Below are 22,296 nucleotides of genomic sequence, written 5' to 3'. Positions count from 1 at the left end.
TACCTGATCAGGCACAGGTTTCAGATCATTCACACGCCACATCAATTCTGGCTTCCGCCAAGTCACGACAAAGTGATTCTGGAACTCTTAAAGGACCAAGAGCTTTCCCTCCAGCAGATCTTAGTTTTCCATGTCCAGGGGTCTGAAAGATGCATTCAATGTGATAAAATGTTTTCGTTTCACCAAGCACAGGGGATTGGTGCTTTAAGCATATTATTTCTTTACTGAACTCAGAAAACTTTCCTGATTCAATTTTAAAAAACACCAGCTCCTCTTTCCCATGCTCTTTCCCACTCCATGCCCAGCACCCTCAGTTACCATGAGGGACAGCCTCCAGGCAGAAGTGATGGGAACAATTCCCTTGGACATCGGACACTTATGTCAGCAATGTACGAAATATAAATGCCCTCAAATGTGATTTGCACAGGGGTTTAACTCTCTTCTCAGCATCAAGATCTTTTTTTTTTTTTTTTTTGAGACGGAGTTTTGCTCTTTTCACCCAGGCTGGAGTGCAATGGCGCAATCTCGGCTCACTGCAACCTCCGCCTCCTGGGTTCAGGCAATTCTCCTGCCTCAGCCTCCTCAGTAGCTGGTATTACAGGCACGCGCCACCGTGCCCAGCTAATTTTTTGTATTTTTAGTAGAGATGGGGTTTCACCATGTTGACCAGAATGGTCTCGATCTCTTGACCTCGTGATCCACCCGCCTCGGCCTCCCAAAGTGCTGGGATTACAGGCAGCATCAAGATCTTAACAAGCAAAGAGTTTGTTGTATTTTCACCCAACTGTTTGCTTTTGAGAGGGGTCTGTAGGATTTGTCCCATGCCTAAATCCAGAGATGCAAAGAGTCACATACCTGGTGTGATTTTACGGAGTGGGGTCTGCTGCAGCTGGAGGGCAGCCCAAGGCTGTGATTTAGATCTTTGCTGCTACTAGCACCCACTCTGATGGTCCCCTATCCCCCAGCTGCGTGCCCCCTTTTCATCTTATTGCCCATCGTGGAAGTCCTCATGAACCACAGATTGATTCCCGAGGTGGGCCGGGATTAGTGGGAGCTGATTTCAGAGCTTGGATTACTGAGTGGCAAAGCTTTTCCCCCATGAACAGTCATGCTCTGGTGCAAAGCTCTTCTCAGGAAGAGCAGGCGCCATCAGAGGCTTGACTGTGATGCTAAGATGGTTGCATTTGGAGGGTCTTCTGTGGGCTGGATTGGAGCTACTCAAAGATAGATCTCCTCTCTCTCCCGCACCCTGTTTTGCATTAATGTAGCAAAGGTAGACAATCTTTGCACAGGAGGTTGAAGCACATTTGCCTAGCACACTGGTTTCCTGAGGCGCCGTAACGAGGTAGCACAAACCCGGTGGCCTGATAAAACAGAAATCTAATCTCTCATGGCTCCGGAGACCAGAAGTCTGAAATCAAGCTGCGGCAGGGATGCGCTGCCTCTGGAGCCTCTAGCAAAGAATCCGTTCCTGCCTATTCCAGCTTCCAGTGGCCGCTGGTCATTCCTCGGCTTGTGGCTACATCCATTTAAGTCTCTGCCTCCATGGTCACACGACCTTCTCCTCTTCCGCCTGTGTCTTGTCCTTAGAAGGACATCTGTCTTTAGATGTATGGCCCACCTGGGTAATCCAGGATAATCCCCCCACCTCAAAATCCTTAACTTAATTGCATTCGCAAAGACCCTTTTTCCAAATAAAGTCACATTTGAGGGTTCTGGGGACTTGAACGTAGACATAGCCTTTGAGGTGGTCACTACGGAACACATTATAGCCAGACACAGATTCTCTTCTGTGCTCTTAGTCCAAGAATGTTAGAGAGCAGAATGTGCGGAAAACAAATCTAATTGCTATCTATCCCGCCAAATAGAGTTTTCCAGAAGTGGGCTCTGTCCTGGCTGCATTTATGTCAGTGAGTGGTTGGCTAGCCCTAGGGATATTGACAGGCAATTGCCATCACCCCTCAGCCTACTGCCCTCTCACACCTCTGTGATTAGGTTCTGCTGTTTTCAGGAAGTCTCTCCACCGGACAAAGGCAGTTCCACCCGTTCTGAAGGCTCAGCTCAAATAGCCCTCTTTCATGTCAGAATGCTCATGGAGTGGTCTCCAGCGCGGAGGGCACCCACCATGGCTCTTTGGAATACAAGAAGAAGATGTGAGAATTCTTTTTTATTTTCTGAGACAGGGTCTTGCTCTGTCACCCAGGTTGGAGTGCAGTGTCACAATCATAGCTCACTCCAGCCTCAACCTCCCTGGCTCAAGCAATCCTCCCACCTCAGCCTCTCCAGTAGCTGACCCTATAGGTATGTGCCAACATGCCTGGGAAACAGTTTTTAATTTTTTGGAAAGATGGTGTTCACTATATTGCCCCGGTTGGTCTCAAACTCTTGGCCTCGAATGAACCTCCCACCTTGGCCTCCCAAAGTGTTGGGATTACAGGTATGAGCCACCGCACCCAACCAAGAATTCTTTACATTTAGTTTGTATCTTCAAGAAAGAAAGAAATTAAACCTTTCTAAAATTCAACAGGTAAATTAGCAAAGGCCCATGTATTTACTGTATTTACAATTTAGAAACATATTGGATAGCACAATATGGAATGTCATTGTTGGACATTTTTTCCCCTACAAAAATGGCAATTTCACATGTTCATCCTAACAGCATATTAGGAGCGAGTGCTCACAGAGCTTTCACTCCTAGGGACATGTGATCAGAAGTTTGTTTGTTATCACAGCCTGGGCAACATAGAAAAACTCCATCTCTACAAAAAAGTAGAAAAATCAGCCAGGCATGGTGGTGCACGCCCGCACTCCTAGCTACTCAGGCAACTGAGGTGAGAGGATCACCTGGGCTCGGGATGCAGTGGTCGCAGGGAGCTGAGGTCGTGCCACTGCATTCCAGTCTGCGCCACAAAGTAAGACCCTATCTCAATTAAAAAAAAAAAAGTTTTTGATGAGTATAATCATATTTAAATTTTTTTTTACAGATGGGGTCTTGTTCTGCTGCCCAGGTTGGGGTGCAGTGGCACTGTCATAGCTCACTGTAGTCTTGAACTTCTGGGCTCAAGCGATCTTCTCACCTCTGCCTCCCAAGTAGCTGAGACTACAGGCTGGAGTCACCATGCTTGGCTAATCAAACTTGACACTCTGACCTAGTTTAGCCGAAGGCACAGGCAGAAGCTTAAGAAGTTTGTGTTTTTCTTCTTGCGAGTCTCTTGGAGACTTGGAAAATATGGATTATCAGGATTGTGGGCACCGAGCTGGGAATGAATGATCTGGGGAGTGGAATCTGAGCCCACATCTAGCAAAGTGGGCCCTCCTCCCCAGAATTTCCCTTGTCCCTTCCCTACCACCTGCCATGTCCTTTGTCAGACCCTTCCCTGGAGGAACCATGACACACCCACTAAATAAAGAAAATAGAAACCTTTTAAAGGCACCCTAAAACCTCCACCTGCCTTTAAGAGACCAAGTGTGCATGGCATGCTATACATATATGCTCCAGATAGCTGCTGTGTGCCGGGGCATGAGTGATGAGCAGGGACAGACACTCCTCTGGTGTCCTGCTGTGGTGCCCGCCTGAGGCTTTATGGCTGCAGAATACACATTCACTACAGCAATGACTTGACTTTCATAAACAGGAGAGGTAGCAGCAGTGGACTGGGCTGCATCAAAGAGTAAGACTGCATGAAACCACATCCCAGGTCTTACATAGACATCGAGTGTATACAGAGAGCAGGTGGCCACTTCCATGCCATATAATCGGTGAGCCACTTCCATGCCATATAATCAGTGACTCTGTCAGAGCCTCTTTTCAACATCTTTTCCTTTCTTTCTTCTTTTTTTGAGACGGAGTTTTGCTCTTGTTGCCCAGGCTGGAGTGCAATGGCGCAATCTCTGCTCACCGCAACCTCCGCTTCCTGAGTTCAGGCAATTCTCCTGCCTCAGCCTCCCGAGTTTCTGGGACCACAGGCATGTGCCACCATGCCCAGCTAATTTTGTATTTTTTTTAGTAGAGTCGGGGTTTCACCATGTTGACCAGGATGGTCTCGATCTCTTGACCTCGTGATCCACCCGCTTCGGCCTCCCAAAGTGCTGGGATTATAGGCATGAGCCACCACGCCCAGCCTCAAGATATTTGACCGCCTGTCTCAGCGCCTGAAATTCCACCATTGGTGATATTCCTTGGATTCTTGGATTTTTAAAACAATTTATTTCTCTAGACTTGACATAGCATTTCACCTGAGTGAGCCTCTACAGATATAATACCTTATATTGGGGTCACAGAGGCATAGTTGAAGGCCCAGCCCCTCTACCTACTACTGGGTGACCTTGGTAATTCAACCATTCCAACCTTGGTTTCCTCACATGGAGAAAGACAAAAATGACACCCACGTTTCAGGGTTGCTGTAAGAATCAGATGCAATGTGTGTAGAGGACACATCATGTGTCGTGCCAGGAGGTGATGGTTGTCAAGCCTCCAAGTCCAAGCCTGGCCATTTTAGCCTTGGTGACCCACGCGGACACCTCTGGATGGTCCCCAGGAGCCAAAACTCAGAAGTAACCACAAGCAACCAGGCGGCCACAGAAAGAAGTGAAACAACTTTTTCCTGCCTCAACTGATTGCTCTCCCCCTGCAACCTGCAACCTTTGTTCCTTCTCAGCCTTTCGGGATTTCCTCCACAGACATTGCATTTCTCAAGACCCCCACCCCTGTAACTATGTAATTTGCCTCACCCTCCCCTCTACTTGAAACCAATAACCCCCACTGTTACGATCATGTCTGTGATAGGTGATCACTACCATTGTGACCATACATCTCGTGACGCCCTTCCCCTCCCTAAAATAGATAACCACCTTTAACTGACCACTTGCCTCAACCTATAAAACCAACTCCTATCCTACTGCCCTCGGCTGACTCTCTTCTGGGACTCAGCCCGCCCTCACTTCGGTGAATTAACAGCCATGTTGCTCACACAAAGCCTGCCTGGTGGTCTCTTTACGCGAGCAACGCCCCTGACAATGGCTGCCAAACAGTAGCCCATATTGCTACTGTGTGTTGCTTTATAACACACAAAATGTTTACAAGCCCTATCTGTTTGCTCCAGATGCAGTCTTCCAAGCTAGACTGGACTGTGTTATTATTTCTGTTTTACAGATAAAGAAACAGACAGGTAATACTCTGTACATGAACTACAAGTCAGGTCTTCTCACACTTGACTCCTTCTACTGCACACTTTATCTTCTTAGGAGATCAGTTGGCAGCCTGCTGAGGGTAGACCCCATGGGAATAGGGCAGAGACTAGGAGCCAGAGAAGAGGGGGAACAAATGGGAGGTGGACAGGTGGCAAAGAAGTCCTTGATTTTGAAACTGTGCTGCTGTGTGATTGACTGCCTGACTAATCTGCAAACAGCATTACTAATGTAAGTTAGTGGTGCTCTATAAATGAATAATGCTCCCAGACCCTAAACAAATAGCTTCTTCCTTAGCAACAGACCCAAAGGTATGTTTTTACTGGCATGCTTTATGAATTATTAGAGTACGTGTTTTTTCGAGACAGTCTCACCCCATCGTCCAAGCTGGAGTGCAGTGGTGCAGTCTCTGCTCACTGCAACCTCTGCCTCCCAGGTTTAAGTGATCTGCCTGCCTCAGCCTCCCAAAGTGCTGGGATTACAGGCATGAACCACCACATCCGGCCTAGAGCACTTTCATCTCAATGTTAACATCTATGGCATAGCGCCTAACTTAGCGGAGGCACTTAGTGAATATCTGTTGAATGCTCACTGAAAAGATATTGGGATTTAATTCATCAAAGCATTTCTGACCACTGAAGGTGAATGTTGGGTAAGGAAGTTATGCAGGGTTAGTCATCATGGCGTGGAGGAATTAACACAGCGAGGTCTGCCTGTGTGTTCCACTCGTCATGCAAGGGTGGGCTCTGCCTATTGTTCTCAGTCACATTTCTTTCACCATGGATTCCTCTAGCATGAGTGACAAATTGGAATGACAGTATGGAAGGGTCTGGTAACATCTGTCTGTCACAAAGGAAGCACGGTGGCTGCCAACCCATTGTTAGGAAGGATGAAGGGAACAGTGCAGGGTCAGAGTGCAAAGGCCAGTGCTGCTTTCCATCTGGGATGGGCTGATGGGCAGTGGGGAGCTGCCCTCACAGATGGTTGCTTGGAAGGCACATTCATTTCCTAGGGCAGCCGTGACAAATGACCACAAATTGGGTGGCTTAAAGCAACAGGAAAATATTTTCACATCGAGTTTGAAATCAAGATGTCAGCAGGACCATCTCCTTCTGAAGGTTCTAGTGGGGCTTCTGGCGTCCTCCAGCTTCTAGAGGTGCCAGTGTTCCTTGGCTTGTGGCAGCATCCCTCTTGTCTCTGCCTCTGTCTTAGTGTGGCCTTCTCCATGTTTCTCCTTTCCCGTTTGTGTCTCCTCTTGTTATGAGAATGCTTGTTACTGGATTTAGAATCCACCCGATTAAGCCAGGATGATCTCATCTCAAAATTCTTAACTTAATTGCATTTGCAAAGACCCTTTTTTCAAATAAGGCCACAACTTCCCTGGGACCAGAGGTAAGGACTTGGACATGTCTTTCTGGTCACCATCATTCAACCCATTACAAGTGGGATTGGCTCCAGTTACTTTCTGAAAGTGATGATGATCAAATGAGATGTGTCAAGGGGATGGATATCCCAGTTACCCCGATTTGATTTTTACACATTATATGAATGTATTCATTCAATGATCAATGTATTCAATGTACTGCAAAACTAGGTACATCTACTATTCATCAATAAAAAGTAAATAAAATAAAACAAATAGAATGATATGTGGATTCCCAATCAACATCAAGCATATTCCTTTCCTATGTGAAAAAAGAAAAGGCTGGGCGTGGTGGCTCACACCCATAATCCTAGAACTTTGGGAGACCAAGGCAGGCAGAACCCTTGAGGTCAGGAGTTTGAGACCAGCCTGGCCAACATGGTGAAACCTCGTCTCTACTAAAAATACAAAAATCAGCCAGGCATGGTAGTGAGTGCCTGTAATCCCAGCTACTTGGGAGGCTGAGGCAGGAGAATTGCTTGAACCAAGGAGGTGGAGGTTGTGGCAAGCCGAGATCATGCCACTGCACTCCAGCCTGGGCAACAGAGCAAGACTCTGTCTTGAAAGAAGAAAGAGAGAAAGAGAAAAAAGAGAGAGAGAGAGAGAAAGAAAGAAAAAAAAGAAAAGAAAAAGAGAAAGAAAGAAAGGACTGAAGGAAAAGAAAAATGTTGAATTAATTTTGTGTGCCTAGCAATTCTTTTTCATTTCAGAGAAGGTGCCTATTATGAAGTCTTTCAGTTTTTGACATATTTCTCATAAATCTATTTGGACTCTGGTGACCAGAAGGATTTCTCTCAGGGCCAATTTCACATCTTCAAGTTCTTTTTCTTCTACATGTTAAACAAATCTCTTCCAATGTCTGATAAATCACCTTGTACTTAAAAAAAATCACCTTATACTTTACAACCTGCCTACTTTTCACTAAGTTGTGTTTTCATTAGAAAGAATTAACTAGCTCCACAAATGTTTTCATGGAATGTAGATGAGACATTTCTGTCATTTTGGAAAAAAATAAACATTTCATTTATATGCTTTCATGTAGAAAAAAGATCAGGTGGTCCTCTGAGGGAAAATGGACAGGGACAAAGGATCACTGTGAAGTTATTGGCCACTGAGTTTAAACCTTCTTTCTATGAGCATCACTCTTTGTTTTTGTTTTTAGTTTTTTGAGACAGGGTTTTGCTTTGTTGTCCAGGCTGAAATGCAGCGGCTCGACCTTGGCTCACTGCAACCTCCACCTCCTGGATTCAAGAGATTCTCATGGCTCAGCTTCCCAAGCTGCTAGGATTACAGGCATGAGTCACCACACCTGGCTAACTCTTTGTAGAGCTAGGGTTTCATTATGTTACCCAGGCTGGTCTCGGACTTCTGGACTTAAGCAATTCGCCTGCCTTGGTCTAAGCATCACTCTTTTAATAAAAATGTCAGGTAATTCCTAGTCACATCTGAATATTTACTATTCATTTATTTATTTATTAGAGACGGGGTCTCACTCTGTACCCCAGGCTGGAGTGCACTGGTGCGATCACAGCTCACTGTAACCTCCATTTCCGAGCCTCAAGCAATCGCTCTCCTGCCTCAGCCTCCCAAAGTACTGAGATTACAGGCACAAATCATTGCACCTGAACTAGATATTTAGATATCAAAAAAATTAACTTGTTTTTACTTTTATGTTTCCTAGGCGGCAAGATCCTGTTCTCTAGGAAAATAAAAGTTTTTCATTATGAACTCCTTTATCAAAACATTGTAATTCACAAATCTGGAAACATTATAAATATCTATGGACAGGAAAAAAGTAAATGGTAGTGTAGCCATGACCTCATAGCTACACCAGCTACATAGATGCAACAGAGTTCTTTGCATCCACAAGGATAAATCCAAAAAAACACTGGGAATAAAGAAAGCAAGTTGCAGAGAATAATTTCGTGTATATAAAAGTTGAAGCTGGGCGCGGTGACTCACACCTGTCATCCCAGAACTTTGAGAGGCTGAGGCAGGCGGAACACTTGAGGTCAGGAGTTTGAGACCAGCCCGGCAACACAGTAAAACCTGTCCCTACTAAAAATACAAAAAAACAAACAAAAAATTAGCCAGGAATGCTGGTGGACACCTGTAATCCCAGCTATTTGGGAGGCTTGAGACAGGAGAATTGCTTGACCCCGGGAAGCGGAGGTTGCAGTGAGTCAAGATCTTGCCACTGTACTCCAGCCCCAGTGACAGCGTGAGACCCTGTCTCAGAAAAAAAAAAAGAAAGTTGAAAACATGCAGATTAATGCCATTAATGCTGTATCAATATATACATACAAAATAAGAATAGTAGAAAACGTGCATGTCCCATAATGAAACGCATCCAGTTCAGGAGAATGGTCCCTCTGAGAAGGAGGGAAGAGAGGAGCTGGTGTCGGGAGCATTCCTGAGGGACAGTTATAAGTTTTTATTTCTCAAAAAAAAAATGATATGGAAAATTAAGGAAATGCTAAGATTTGCTAGTGCCAGATGGTAGGGTATAAGAGGATTTTTCATTACTGTCTGTAATTTTCTGTATCTTTAAAGTATTTCATCATAAAAAAAATAACTTCCCTATTTCCCACTGGCTGCAGAAATTATGTCTTCAAAACACACCACTGCCGAGCTGATGGGGAGACAACTGATTTTAAAGATGACAAGTGGGGCCGGGCACAGTGGCTCATGCCTGTAACCCCAGCACTTTGGGAGGCTGAGGCGGGTGGATCACCTGAGGTTAGGAGTTCAAGACCAGACTGGCCAACATGGTGAAACCTTGACTCTACTAAAAATACAGAATTACCCAGGCATGGTGGTAAGCGCCTATAATCCCAGCTACACGGGAGGCGGAGGCAGGAGAACCACTTGAACCCGGGATGTCTCTCACCTTGCAGTGAGCCGAGATTGCACCATTGCATTCCAGCCTGGGCAAAAAGAGTGAAATTCCATCTCAAAAAATAACCACCACCAGCAACAACAACAAGTGAACAAAGCAAAAGAGGGACAAGAGGGACGGAGAACAAATCAAGACAGCTGCATCCCGGTTAGACTTCGGGCTTTGGGTAACTGCAGTTTTAAGCAACTGTTTGAATGTGAATTTCCTCATCTGTAAACTGGTGATAATTTCTGCCTTGCCTGCTTCACAGGGATGATTGAAGAGTAACTGAGACTATAATAATAGAAGTAAGAAGTCGTTGTTGGATTGTGTTAATTACAGAATACTCCTTGTGTTTTCATATAGGCATTAAACATTCATTATTTACTTTAAAGCTGGCAAAAACTTTATGATGTAGTCCGGGCGTGGTGGCTCACTCCTGTACTGCCAGCACTTTGGGAGGCTGAGGCGGGCGGATCATGAGGTCAGGAGATCGAGACCATCCTAGTTAACATGGTGAAACCCCATCACTACTAAAAATATAAAAAATTAGCTGGGCGTGGTGGCAGGCACCTGTAGTCCCAGCTAGTGGGGAGGCTGAGGCAAGAGAATCGCTTGAACCTGGGAGGTGGAGGTTGCAGTGAACTGAGATCGTGCCACTGCACTCCAGCCTGGTGACAGACAGAGACTCTGTCTCAAAAAGAGAAAACAAAACTTTGTGATGTATTATTTTTCATACCTTTTGGGGCATTCTTCTTTCCATAACTACCCCTTGTCAACAAGGAATGACAATGAATCGCAGGGGCAGAGTGGGTATCTGTGGTAAGCAGTGACCTGACACCTGGCCAGGAAGCACTGACTGACAAATTCTGTGGTGACTTGTCAGGCCAGCCCGATTTCCGCAGGCATCAGAAGGCCTGGAAATGCGGAGTGAATGAGTCTGCTGGTAGCCAGGGCTAAAGCTGAGAGAATACACAAAGAGAGGCCGCGGACACCAGGCGTGGGCCTTAGCAGTCCACGTGCGATTTAAGGGGTGAGTCAGTGAACACGATCAATACGCAGAAGCCAGAAAGTAGAGAACAGATGCTCAGAGCAGAAAATAAATGCGTTGGTTGGTAGTGGCAGGAACCACAAAGGAAAGAAAAATGAGGGGCTAGGTCACCCTTATTTTGGCCACCAACAAATGCCCATGTGGTTTTATCAGTCAGGGTGCCAGCAGGAAACACATGGCATCCCCAAAAGAGTGATGGCGGAGAGTGGGATGAAGGAATCATTTACCAATGGCAACGCAGGGTTAAGGAAATGAAAAGGGGATGAAGTGCCTGAAGGGTAGCAGCTCTAAGAAGCCCTTAGCAGCCACAGGTGTAAAGAGGCAAGAGGAGGAGTTGATTCCTGGAACCTGGTGAGACTTATGGAGGAAGCAAAGGGCCACCCAACATGAGCTAGGTTTTTTGGTAGAAAAACACAGTGACTGGACCAGGCACAGTGGCTCACACCTGTATTCCCAGCACTTTGGGAGCAGAGGCAGAAGGATCACTTAAGGCCAGGAGTTCGAGACCAGCCTGGCCAACATGGCGAAACCTCGTCTCTACTAAAATTACAAAAAATTAGCTGGGCGTGGTGGTGCATGCCTGTAGTCCCAGCCACTTGGGAGGCTGAGGCAGAAGAATTGCTTGAACCCAGGAGGTGGAGGTTGCAGTGAGCCAGGCTCATGTCACCATACTCCAGCCTGAGTGGCAGAGCAAGACTCTGTCTTGAAAAAAAAAAAAAGAGAGAAAAGCAAACCACAATGACTGGCAGCGTGTGGCCTTGCAGAGAAGAAGTTGGAAGAATAAATACATACTTCAGCCTGTCTCTCTGTTGCCCTTCAATCACCTCTCAGTGCCTTTCATTGGCCAAACCCACCCAGAACCTTGAGAGCAAGAGAGCTTGGTTGATGTAGTCTATTCAAGTCAGCCTCTGAGGTCACAGAGTCAGGGGAGGAAAGGCAGAGAAGAGACTCACAGGGGGACATGAAAACTGTCCAGAACAGTGGCAGAGGTGTCAAGATCATCCAGAATCCAGTGCTGTGTAGAAAAGCCTCAGTTCCTGGAGGCTGAGCTATGCAGTGCTTGGGGGTTCCCATAGGATGTGTTTCCCTTGTTTTCATGTGTATACACATAACACACAGCATTCCATAAGGATGCTTTCCTTCCGAGTCTTGGTTCCTTTCAATCAAGAGTGTAATGATATAAAAACATTAAGTAATTTCCTCCATACTGGAAGTAGTTCAGCCTGGAACCAAACCTGCAACAGCCAGGGTCAGAGCCACGTTCTTTCCACTCGAATACACTGGATGTACAAATGTGATATCAGCCCCATGATAAAGCATAGAAGCCACTGCATGCTGCGGTGCACACTTATGGTCACAGCTGGTCAGGGGGCTGAGATGGGAGGATTGCTTGAGCCCAGGAGTTCAATCAAATCCAGCCTGGGTAACATAGTAAGACTTCAGCTCTTAAGGAAAAATATATATAGAGAGAGAGAGGCCAGGTGGGGTGGCTCATGCCTGTAATCCCAGCACTTTGGGAGTCCAACGCAGGCAGATCACAAGTTCAAGAGATCAAGACCATCCTGATCAACATGGTGAAACCCCATCTCTACTAAAAATGCAAAAATTATCGAAGTATGATGGCACACACCTGTAGTTCCAGCTACTCGGGAGGCTGAGGCAGGAGAATCACTTGAACCTGGGAAGTGGAGGTTGCAGTGAGCCAAGATCGTGTCACTGCATTCCAGCCTGCTGACAAAGAGAGACTCTGTCTCAAAAAAAAAAAAAAAAAAGTACATTTTAGGAAGATCCCATTGATAGATTGCAGATCAGACTGGAGATGATGTGGGCACCTAAGTTTGCAATTGTGATGAGATTTTGCTTGAGGATCTGAATTAGCCGGCCACTGGTGTACATGTGAAGGGGGAGGCACTGTTCACTTGTTATGTGCCAGTTACTGCTGCAGGGGCTAAGGACATAGCTGAGAACCAAACAGATGCCTGCTCCTCTGGAGCTTATGCCATCTGAAGCTGTAAGGGTGGATGAACTCTCCAAGCGAGAGACCATCGAGAAGCGAAAAGGAAGCCTGAAGCATGCCTGTGAGCAAAGAGGGGGAAGTGAAGACAGGAGCCAGTGGGGCAGCTTGCAGAGAACCAGGAAGGGCAACCAGTATGGGAACATGTCATGCAACCAAGCGAGAGCAGATGGCTTCAAGAAGGGGACCAAAACAGGGCTGATGGCTGCAGAGGGTGAACGAAGACAAGACCAAAAGAGGCCCTGGAACTGACAAACAGGAGGTCATTTGGAAGCTTGATCAGAGAAATTCAGTCCAGCGGATGGATGCTAAACTGAGAGGTCACTTAGGAACCATTATGGTGGGGATTTACAATGGGAGTGCTGTCTAGGAAAGAGTTGGATGCTCCACACGCAGGAGTATTTTGATATGGTCATCATTCAGGCCTGCAGATTTATGGTTTTAAAATCCGAATTGCACAACAGTCTCCAGGGTTAAGCAGGTCCTAGGACCTAACTCATGTCAATCAACTCATGAGAAACTGATTATAATCCCAAATGCCAAGTTAGTAATTTTCGACTATAATATTCTTTTCCAGTGGTGGGAATATTTGTGCCCATTATCCAGGGCACCCTCGTTCCAGTATTAAGCTACTTAGGGAGCTGGATTATTAATCAGAAGCCTGTTAGATGGAAGAGAACAGGAATGGCTACTCCTGAAATGCATTTCATCCAGTCCATGGTGAAGGACTCCCTTGGTGATCTTTCTGCATATCCCTGGCTCTTAACCTTGAGGTACACCAGAGCTGAGGTCTTGGACTTGCCTTTTCCTATTTATACTTATGGCCATGGTGAGCTCATCAGCATCACGGTGGTTAGGTTCTAGCAACTTCCAAATTGTCTCCAGTCATCTCATTTAAGCTCTGTACTCACGTGCCCACCTGCCTGCTTCATGCCTCGAGATGGATATCTGCACACAGCTCAAACTCTGCATGTTCCACACACAACTCCAGCACTGCCTCAAGCCTGCAGCATCCACAGCCTTGCCCTATTAACTGATGGCAACTCCATTATCCCAGTGGCTCAAGTCAAAATCCTTGTTGTCATCTTGACCCTCCCATTTTTCTCATATCCAACAACCAATCTATCAGATAATTCTATTGACTTCACTCAAAGTATCACTAAAACCAGACCACCTTACACCACATCCACTGCTATCATCCTGGTTTGAACCTCCATCATCTCTTGCTTGCATTCTCGCACTGGCCAGTTCCCAACCAGAAGTGAGGATTTTTTTGTTTTTTAAGGTAAGTCAGGGGCCAGGCACACTGGCTCATGCCTATAATCCCAGCACTTTGGTAGGCCAAGGTAGGCGGATCACCTGAGGTCAAGAGTTCAAGACCAGCCTGACCAACATGAAGAAACCTGATCTCTCCTAAATTAAAAAAAAAAAAAAAAAAAAAAAAATCAACTGGGAGTCGTGGCATATGCCTGTAACCTCTGCTGAGGAAGGAGAATTGCTTGAACCTGGGAGGCAGAGGTTGCGGTGAGCCGAGATCATGCCATAGCACTCCAGCCTGGGCAACAAGGGCAAGACCCCGTCTCAAAAAAAAAAAAAGTCAGATCATGTCACTCCTCTGTTCAAAACCTTCCCATGGCTCCCCATTTCCAAGGGGGCTCCACCTCTCTGACTTCATCTCCTACCACAGGCCCCTGGGCTGACTGCTCCAGCCTTCTGAGTTTCCCTGTATATTCTAAAACATGCCAACGGTGCCCTGCCTCATGCCTTTGCTGTGCCTTTTGGCAAGAACACTTTTCCCTCAAGTACCCATCAGGATTGCTCCTTGCCCTGCCGCTTCAGGAACATGGCGTGACTCTCAGGGAGACCTTCTCCCACCTCAGCCTCCATGCTGGAGCTCCTCCAAACTTGAACTTCCTCTCCCTCCTGTGCTTTTCTCCATGGTCTCTCATTTTCACACTCTATTATTTACTTTTATTTTGTAGTCTGTCTCCAGCATAAGAATGTAAGCTCTATGTGGGCAGGAATTTATGTCAGTTTCACTCACTATGGACTCCCAGCACCCAGGACAGGCCTGAACATAAATGTTTGAATGAATAAATAAATGAACAGATTACTCCTATCGCATGAGAGTTCTTCAGCGGTTACACCTAAGGGAGTGTCTTCTTTTTCTGGATCTGGCTGGCCAGGCATCCATACCATGTACCCGGTTTCCAGTGTGCCTTGGACCATCCACAGATCCAGCCTTTTCACCTACAGATGCTCTGGGGACGGGTGGGAACAGAAGCAAAAAGGTCCACCTCCTCCTTTGGTCAGGACATGTGCACACCTTCCTGAGGTTACATGTGGAGCACTGAAAGTGCTTTTATGCAAGCACATATTCAGACAGCCTCTTTGACTACTTCAGCAGCATCCAGAGGGAAGCCGTCACTTCAGAAACATTTGCTGATCAGCCCGTATGTGGCTGGCACGTGATTATTTTCTCAAAGACCTGTATCAGTGGAAAGGCAGAGGCAGCAGTAGAGGAGGAGGTAGGAAAGAAAAACTGGAAGGAACAAGGTCTCAGAACCACGCATAGGACTGTCTGTACTATGGCCCCAAGCCATCGGATGCAGAAATAGAACACACCGCGCTTTGAGTCAGCATCTGATGAAACAATCTCAGGGTAAGAAAAAGTGCTGAGGAATCATGTTCAGTGCTTTCGAGCTGGCTCCGCCTGTACCAGGTATCTGTATGCTGGGCCCTTGGGCCAAAGAACTCCCATTCACACCAGTGGGTGTGATTCATTCTGCATTGTTGACCAATAATCACACATCATTTATATTAACTGAATCGAAAAACCCAGGATCGATTATGTTCTAACAAGATTCTAAGCTTCAGAAAATGCAAGAGACAACTCTATTTTTAGTGTATGTGTTAAAGATGCGAGCCGCCGTGCCCTGCCAGCAAGTTTTAATATCAGAATATGCATCATTCCCCAATTGAAGGTCACAAACTGCCCCATGCCCTGAATACTAAATAAATCTGAATTAAAATAGAGACAACTAGGGATTAACAGTTCTTTGCTCTTTGCTGTTCAGGAAAGCCGAGCCTTGAAGGTGGCACATGAAGCAGAACTATGCTCTGGTTTTCCACTGGTTCTCCAGGGTGAAAGGGGAAAAATAGGGGTTAAACACAAGGCCTTTATATCATGCAAAGGTCTAACTTCAGCCCCACCTGCTCCTAGACACCTTTGATGGAGTTGTTTCCCTAAACTTCCAGGACCTTGGCAGCTCCACCAGTTGCTAGTCGTCTCCTGGGGGTGGCCTGTAATAGAATGTATGTTTACATGTAACATAGTTGAGGGTCCATTCTCTTTCAATCTGTTGGACTAGGTAGACACAGTTTTCTGCTAGAAAAGGGATGCTTTCTGACAATCTCATGGAATTTCTTGGAAAAAACTGCAGCCCGAAGAAGTTAAATGACTTGTCTGAAGGGTTACAGGTGTAGAGTAGCAGAATGAGATTGGAACCCTTTGTCTCCCAGGATGGTCTTGAACTCCTGGGCTCAAACGATCCTCCCACCTCAGCCTCCTGAATAGCTGGGACTACAAGCATAAAATGTTGTTCCTTGCTTGGAACTCAAATGAGCACCCAGGATTTCTGACAATGGGACAAATTCAACAATCCCCCCCCCCTTTTTTTTTTGAGATGGAGTTTTGCTCTTGTCGCCTGGGCTGGAGTGCAATGGCACAATTTCGACTCACCGCAACCTCGGCCTCCAGGGTTCAAGCAATTCTCCTGTCTCAGCCTCCCGAGTAGCTGGGATTACACGCATGTGCCACTATGCCTGGCTAACTTTGTATTTTTAGTAGACACAGGGTCATGCTGGTCAGGCTGGTCTCAAACTCCCAACCTCAGGTGATCCACCTGCCTCAGCCTCCCAAAGTGCTGGGATTACAGGCGTGAGCCACTGCGCCCAGTCCAAATTCAACAATCTTGATTTAACAAAAGTGAGTGTGTATTTTGAGGAAATCATGGGGCTAACTGATCTCTCGCTCCTAGCACCCAACCCTTCCAAGTAGGGATAGAGTTGGCAGGAACCAGACCGGCATCAGGAGGATGAAATATGCATGGAGCAGTGAGGCGAGGTCGGGAGGAGCAGATCAGCAGCACCCACCCAGCAGCAGGCAAGACAATCTCCAGACAGGGTCAGGGTGAGCCAGGAGCCGTAGGGCATCCCAACAACAGGAATTCACCTCTCCTGAGGTGAGATTTCTAGGTAGGACTGGCAGAAGCAAGCTGAAGCTGCTCCCACACCTGGTTTTCCTCTCCAGGGCTGAGAAATTAAGAATCAAACAAAACCTCATTAACACTTTGGGACCAGAGTGGGTGAAAGCCCCATGTGCCACGTGTCTCCCCAGCCCGTGCTTCCGCTTAACCTCTCTACTTTGGCAGACCTACCTGAAAGGTGTAGGTGCATTTTCTCCCTGTGGAATTCTTTACCTAAGTTGTAAACTTATCTGGAGATGTTCCCAAGTGTGGCCCAGACTTCAACAAAGGTCTGACTCATTGTTGTACACAATTGTGTTTTATTTGAAAACAGGTCCACACTGCATTGAGCACCAACACAGGTGTGACCAAAAAACCCACAGTCCTGTCCCCGCAGACCCTGGGTCCAGTGTATGACTTGGGGGTGAACTGTTATTTTTCACAGTGAGGGGGGAAGAAAGGATGGGCAAGGAGATGGGCCTTATCCCATCTCCTGTTCAGGAATCTGAACAATAAAACAAAGTTATTTAAACTCATCCAGCTCTTCTCATTCCCCTTCTCTCAATCAGCTGATGTTCAAATACGGAATCGGAGCCAGTGGGACCAGCTGCATTTGGGAACACACAGACACACTGTTTAAAATAACATCCACACGTTATTGCGAAAAATAGGAGGAATGGGCTGTGCTTCCGACTGATAGTTTACTTTTTCCTGTTTTATGAATGCTTACAAGTTTACAGGATATCAGAATTGCACAATTGAAATCATGACAGAGCATCTGCTCAATATAAAAACTTTGTTTAGGCCGGGCACGGTGGCTCACGCCTGTAATCCCAGCACTTTGGGAGGCCGAGGCGGGTGGATCACGAGGTCAACAGATCGAGACCATCCTGGTCAACATGGTGAAACCCCGTCTCTACTAAAAATACAAAAAATTAGCTGGGCATGGTGGTGCGTGCCTGTAATCCCAGCTACTCAGGAGGCGGAGGCAGGAGAATTGCCTGAACCCAGGGGGCGGAGGTTGCGGTGAGCCGAGATCGTGCCATTGCACTCCAGCCTGGGTAACAAGAGCGAAACTCCGTCTCAAAAAAAAAAAAAACTTTGTTTAGAAAAAAAAAAAAATCCAATGGCTATATGGGAAGAGAAGTGCCAGGCTGGATGGCGTGGAGACAGAACGATCCCTTGAGATCCTTTATTTTGTTCTTTTCAATAGGATCCCACAGGTATTTGCGGTGTGTCATGAAGACTAGAGATACCTTCTATTTTTAAAATCAGATATTTACGTCCAGCTGCTTTTAAAATTAAGATTGTAGAAAATGATTTTTGTTCCCTGTATCTTTCCTCTGAGGCAGAAAGCGAATGTAATGTGGCAGGTTTTATTTCTCATACCAGAGGCTCACATAGGATTTTGTTCTGCACGGGGGCTCTTGGTTTCGAAAACGCTTGAGCCTCTAGCACCATTAAACATCCAGCAGCTTCCTCAGTGTCCAGGCTGAGATATCCACATCCTGGAACGAAGCAGCCAATCCGAAGGATATGCATCACTGGGAGGAAGGAAGGCTGCCCGCTTCACCCCAGCTCCCCATCATCTGAGGGAAGTGGAGGGGGCAAGTCTGGGAGTCACCAAGTCATGGCTGGAGAAGGATTTGGGTAAAGCTAAGTCTAGAGGCTGCCTGTGGCCTACTTGGGAGAAACAAGTGCCTTCGAGACTACAGACTTCCTGCTTGCGTTCTAAGACGATGTCTTTGAAATGATTAATCTGGACCAGCTAAAGACAGTCGCTTATCGCGCGTTATCCAAGTTGAGATTTTCTACTTGATTATGTGGTATACATATCAGGCTTTAAAAGACAGACCAAACTAAACCGGAATGTATACATTTCAACAGATCAGCAATTGCAAAAGGCTGGTGCTATTTACTGACATGGTACTGGATCCAAGGACTCCGTGGTTATAAATATTTCCAGATCCTTTTGCATTTGAACAATAACAGAGAACGGTCAGACGGAGACACATCGATCCAATGGTCCAGTCTTTTTACAAAGCAGTTTATACAGTTTTGCTCCATTTTCTATGAATCTTGTCTTTCGAATCATCTTTTATAGAATGTAGATTCGAAAACATGTTTGAAAGGCAAATATTTAGAGGAGCCAGGCCTGGTGAACCGCCTTTCCTTCAGTTACTTTGGCAAGCAGAGAGATCACCACGGATTCTGAATGGGGTGGGCAAGTGTTCCACGGATCATCTTCTCCCACAAGCTCAGGGACAGGGCGCAGAGGAACAGAAAGGTCTTTTTTCAGTGTGTTGGCAGCAGGGCATAACCCTTTAGCTCTTTAGGGCCTGTGAAAATAAAGAGAAAGGTGGCTGTCATGTCTCTTACTGGCATTGTGAATAGTAACCCTGTGAGTCCTTGTTCCTCTTGTCCTTTGGTCTAAAGTCTTCCAAGTTCTGACACCTGGTGATCACCTCTGGTCCCCGATATCCCTCCTCCATGCCTTCATCCTGACATAGAAGGGTCAGGCTCCCTGGCTTTTCCAAACATGCTAAGTCCACAGCCGTGTTATCAACTGTATCTCTCAGCCTTCCATGTGTGTATTATTTGTCCTCTCCCCACCGCTCCATCATATATCATCCCCCCAACACGTACAAGAAAAAGGTTTTCTCTAGCCACGAGTGTAGATATTCTGAATTCTTAAGGAATTTTAATAAGGAGAAAAAACTCCTTCCCTTCATCAGTAGTCAAAGGTAGGAGTCTGTGACCATGTGTGTGGGTGCATGTGGGACAAGAGTGAGAAATCTCAATGAAAAAGACCCCATCCGTCCGGGTGCAGTGGCTCACACCTGTAATCCCAGCACTTTGGGAGGCCAAGGCAGGTGGAGTTCGAGACCAGCCTGACCGACATGGAGCAAGCCCGTCTCTACTAAAATTACAAAATTAGCCGGGAGTGGTGGCACATGCCTGTGATCCCAGCTACTTGGGAGGCTGAGGCAGGAGAATCGCTTTAACCCGGGAGGCAAAGGTTGCAGTGAGCTGAGATGGTGCCATTGCACTCCAGTCTGGGCAACAAGAGTAAAACTCTGTCTCAAAAATAAAAATGAAAAAAGAAAAGAAAAAGACCCCATCCTCAGTGGAACTCCTTGTCAGAAAGGGCTGCTAGCTCTGTGACAGATGGTTTTCTGGAAGCCACCTATCTCTGATGGTTGACGGCAGGCTGATTAGGTATCATGTTAAAACTTGGTTTGGGTTTTCTTCCAAGTTCAGTTAGTTGGTAAATTAAGACGAGATCAAATGTGGTCAGATCTCAACAGAAGTCAACTTACAAGCCATCTCTGGCTCTGACTCTCTTCTTTTGGAAATTTATAAGACCTAAGTAGAGATTTGTTCTTCTGGGGAAATCTTCAGATGTATTCCTTTTGAAAATTAAGAGGATTTTTTTTTTTTTTTTTTTTTAAAGAGACAGAGGTTCGCTCTGTCATCAGGCTAGAATGCAATGGTGCAATCTCAGCTCACTGCAACCTCTGCCTCCCTGGTTCAAGTGATTCTCCTACCTTAGCCTCCCAAGTAGCTGGGACTACAGGCGCCCACCACCACGCCTGGCTAATTTTTATATTTTTGGTAGAGACGGGGTTTCACCGTGTTAGCTGGGATGATCTCGATCTTCTGACCTTGTGATCTGCCCACCTCAGCCTCCCAAAGTGCTGAGATTACACAGGCATGAGCCACCGTGCCCAGCTGCTTTTTCTTATTTTTAAGAGACAGAGTCTTGCTCTGTCACCCAGGCTGGAGTGCAGTGACACAATCATAGCTCACCCTAGCATCAAACTCCTGGGCACAAGTGATCCTCCTGCCTCAACCTCTCAAAGCACGGGGATTCCAGGTGTGAGCCACTGCACTCAGAGCACCAAGTAAGGAACTTTTGAACATGACCATTATACAAAAGATCATTTTTTTGAGACAGGGTCTTACTATGTTGCCCTGGCTGGTCTATACGTTGCCCAGTGGCTGAGACTACAGGCACGAGCCGCCACACCCAGCTAATATTAGAAATTTCCATTAGTTCAAAAGTTTGAGCTCGAGACATGATAGCCTTCATGTATCTATCACATGGGCTTAAGTTATTTACTTACGAATACCTTCCCGACATTTTTCGCATAACCACCACGATGATTCCACCAATGAAGCCAATGGCTAGTAAGACTCCAACTATAATTCCAACCAGGGTCACTGTTGCCAAACCATCTGAATGAGAGAGGGGGAAAAAAGCGTGAGTCCCAGATAAAAAATATGCCAGTAATAAAATATGTAATATATAAACAAAGCTGCTGCCCTACTGTACATAGCAAATAATGCTCACGTTGGTTGAGCACAGAGTATTTCTTCCAAAAGGAAGAAGGTGGGCTAATCTAATCCTATTTTACTAACAGGAAGATTTCAGAGGATCTATCAACTTAACGCTCATATCGCCTTCACTGTTAATTTTGGGGTAGTGTTTGCATCGGGCTATTAAATTGGCCCCTATTTTCATTCTTAGTAACAATAAACTACGCTGTGATACCATTCCCCATATCTGTCATGAAGGGAATGGTCTCATCTGGGATTTGCTTATTTTCAAATACAGGGAATTCCCTTTTCTCTGAAAAAAAAAAACCAAAAACAAATACAAAACCCTTGAAATCTGTCCTCAAAAGATTCTCTATTCTGTTCTCATTGACTGCAATCCAAAACAGAATGTAATTCATCTCCAAAATTGGCTTCAAATAAATTTTTTTAAAACTCGAGTAGGAAGGAGTATTTTGATGCCAAAAATCTAGCCTACCTTTGTCAACTGTTATCTGTGTCTCTCCATCCACTTTCTCTGTAAAGAGAAAGATACATTAATGTAGAATTATTAGGGTTTAATAACTTAACAATTTGCAAAAGATGAATTTACCCAAGTGGAAAGTAGCAGAATATAAATCAAGAGGATGACTTCTTAAATAGATTGGATCGGGGATTTTTAAGCAAGCCCTGATGTGACACTGTCTTTGTAACTATTATTATCTAACTTATGAATCCTTATTCACACCAATGGGTTCATAGCACTTTTCTATTTACTAATTCTGTCTCATCAAATTTAGAAAGCAGAATAAAGGAAACCGAGCCACGAAGATCTTAAATAAATGGTCAAGAAGTATCAGAGGTTAAGGCAGCAGCAGAATCCAGAGCTGTGGATTCTTAGTCCAATGTCAGGATCACAGAGAAGGGACAGACTGTGAAGAGGTCTATTACTCATTTTGAGATTAATACTCTAGTTTGGGAAGATGTGACCTAGACTCTGATTAGTCTCAATATCTATTTCCGGGGGCTTCTTTGGAAGCAAAATCCAGATTTTTACAAGGCAACAATAGGCCCAGATAAGGTTCATGAGCGAATACACCCTTTGTGTTCACGATGCCGTTATTTTAGGACTTCTATCTGCAATCAAACCTAGTCTAATAGTTACAGTGTGAATATTCA

The 22,296-nt window shown here is 45.7% G+C and overlaps 1 protein-coding gene across 2 annotated transcripts in view; it reads right to left on the bottom strand.

The window, feature by feature from the left end:
• Positions 1-17,103: 17,103 nt before the first annotated feature.
• PDPN (podoplanin) overlaps positions 17,104-22,296 on the bottom strand; it is a 32,880-nt gene continuing 27,687 nt past the window's right edge. The window contains exons 4-6 of one of the 2 annotated variants that reach the window (XM_003733345.6): positions 21,617-21,655; positions 20,928-21,039; positions 17,104-19,139 (exon numbers count right to left, since the gene is read on the bottom strand). In XM_003733345.6, the coding sequence (XP_003733393.6) occupies positions 19,133-19,139; positions 20,928-21,039; positions 21,617-21,655 (158 nt within the window). In that variant the 3' untranslated portion in view covers positions 17,104-19,132. The remainder of the gene's footprint in view (positions 19,140-20,927; positions 21,040-21,616; positions 21,656-22,296) is intronic. The other variant, XM_078330414.1, reaches the window with a different exon arrangement.

Source organism: Callithrix jacchus, chromosome 7 (genome assembly GCF_049354715.1).
Source record: "Callithrix jacchus isolate 240 chromosome 7, calJac240_pri, whole genome shotgun sequence".
Taxonomy (NCBI): Eukaryota; Metazoa; Chordata; class Mammalia; order Primates; family Cebidae; genus Callithrix; species Callithrix jacchus.
Note: the sequence above shows the minus strand (reverse complement) of the source record. Positions and strands in the feature narration are given on the sequence as shown.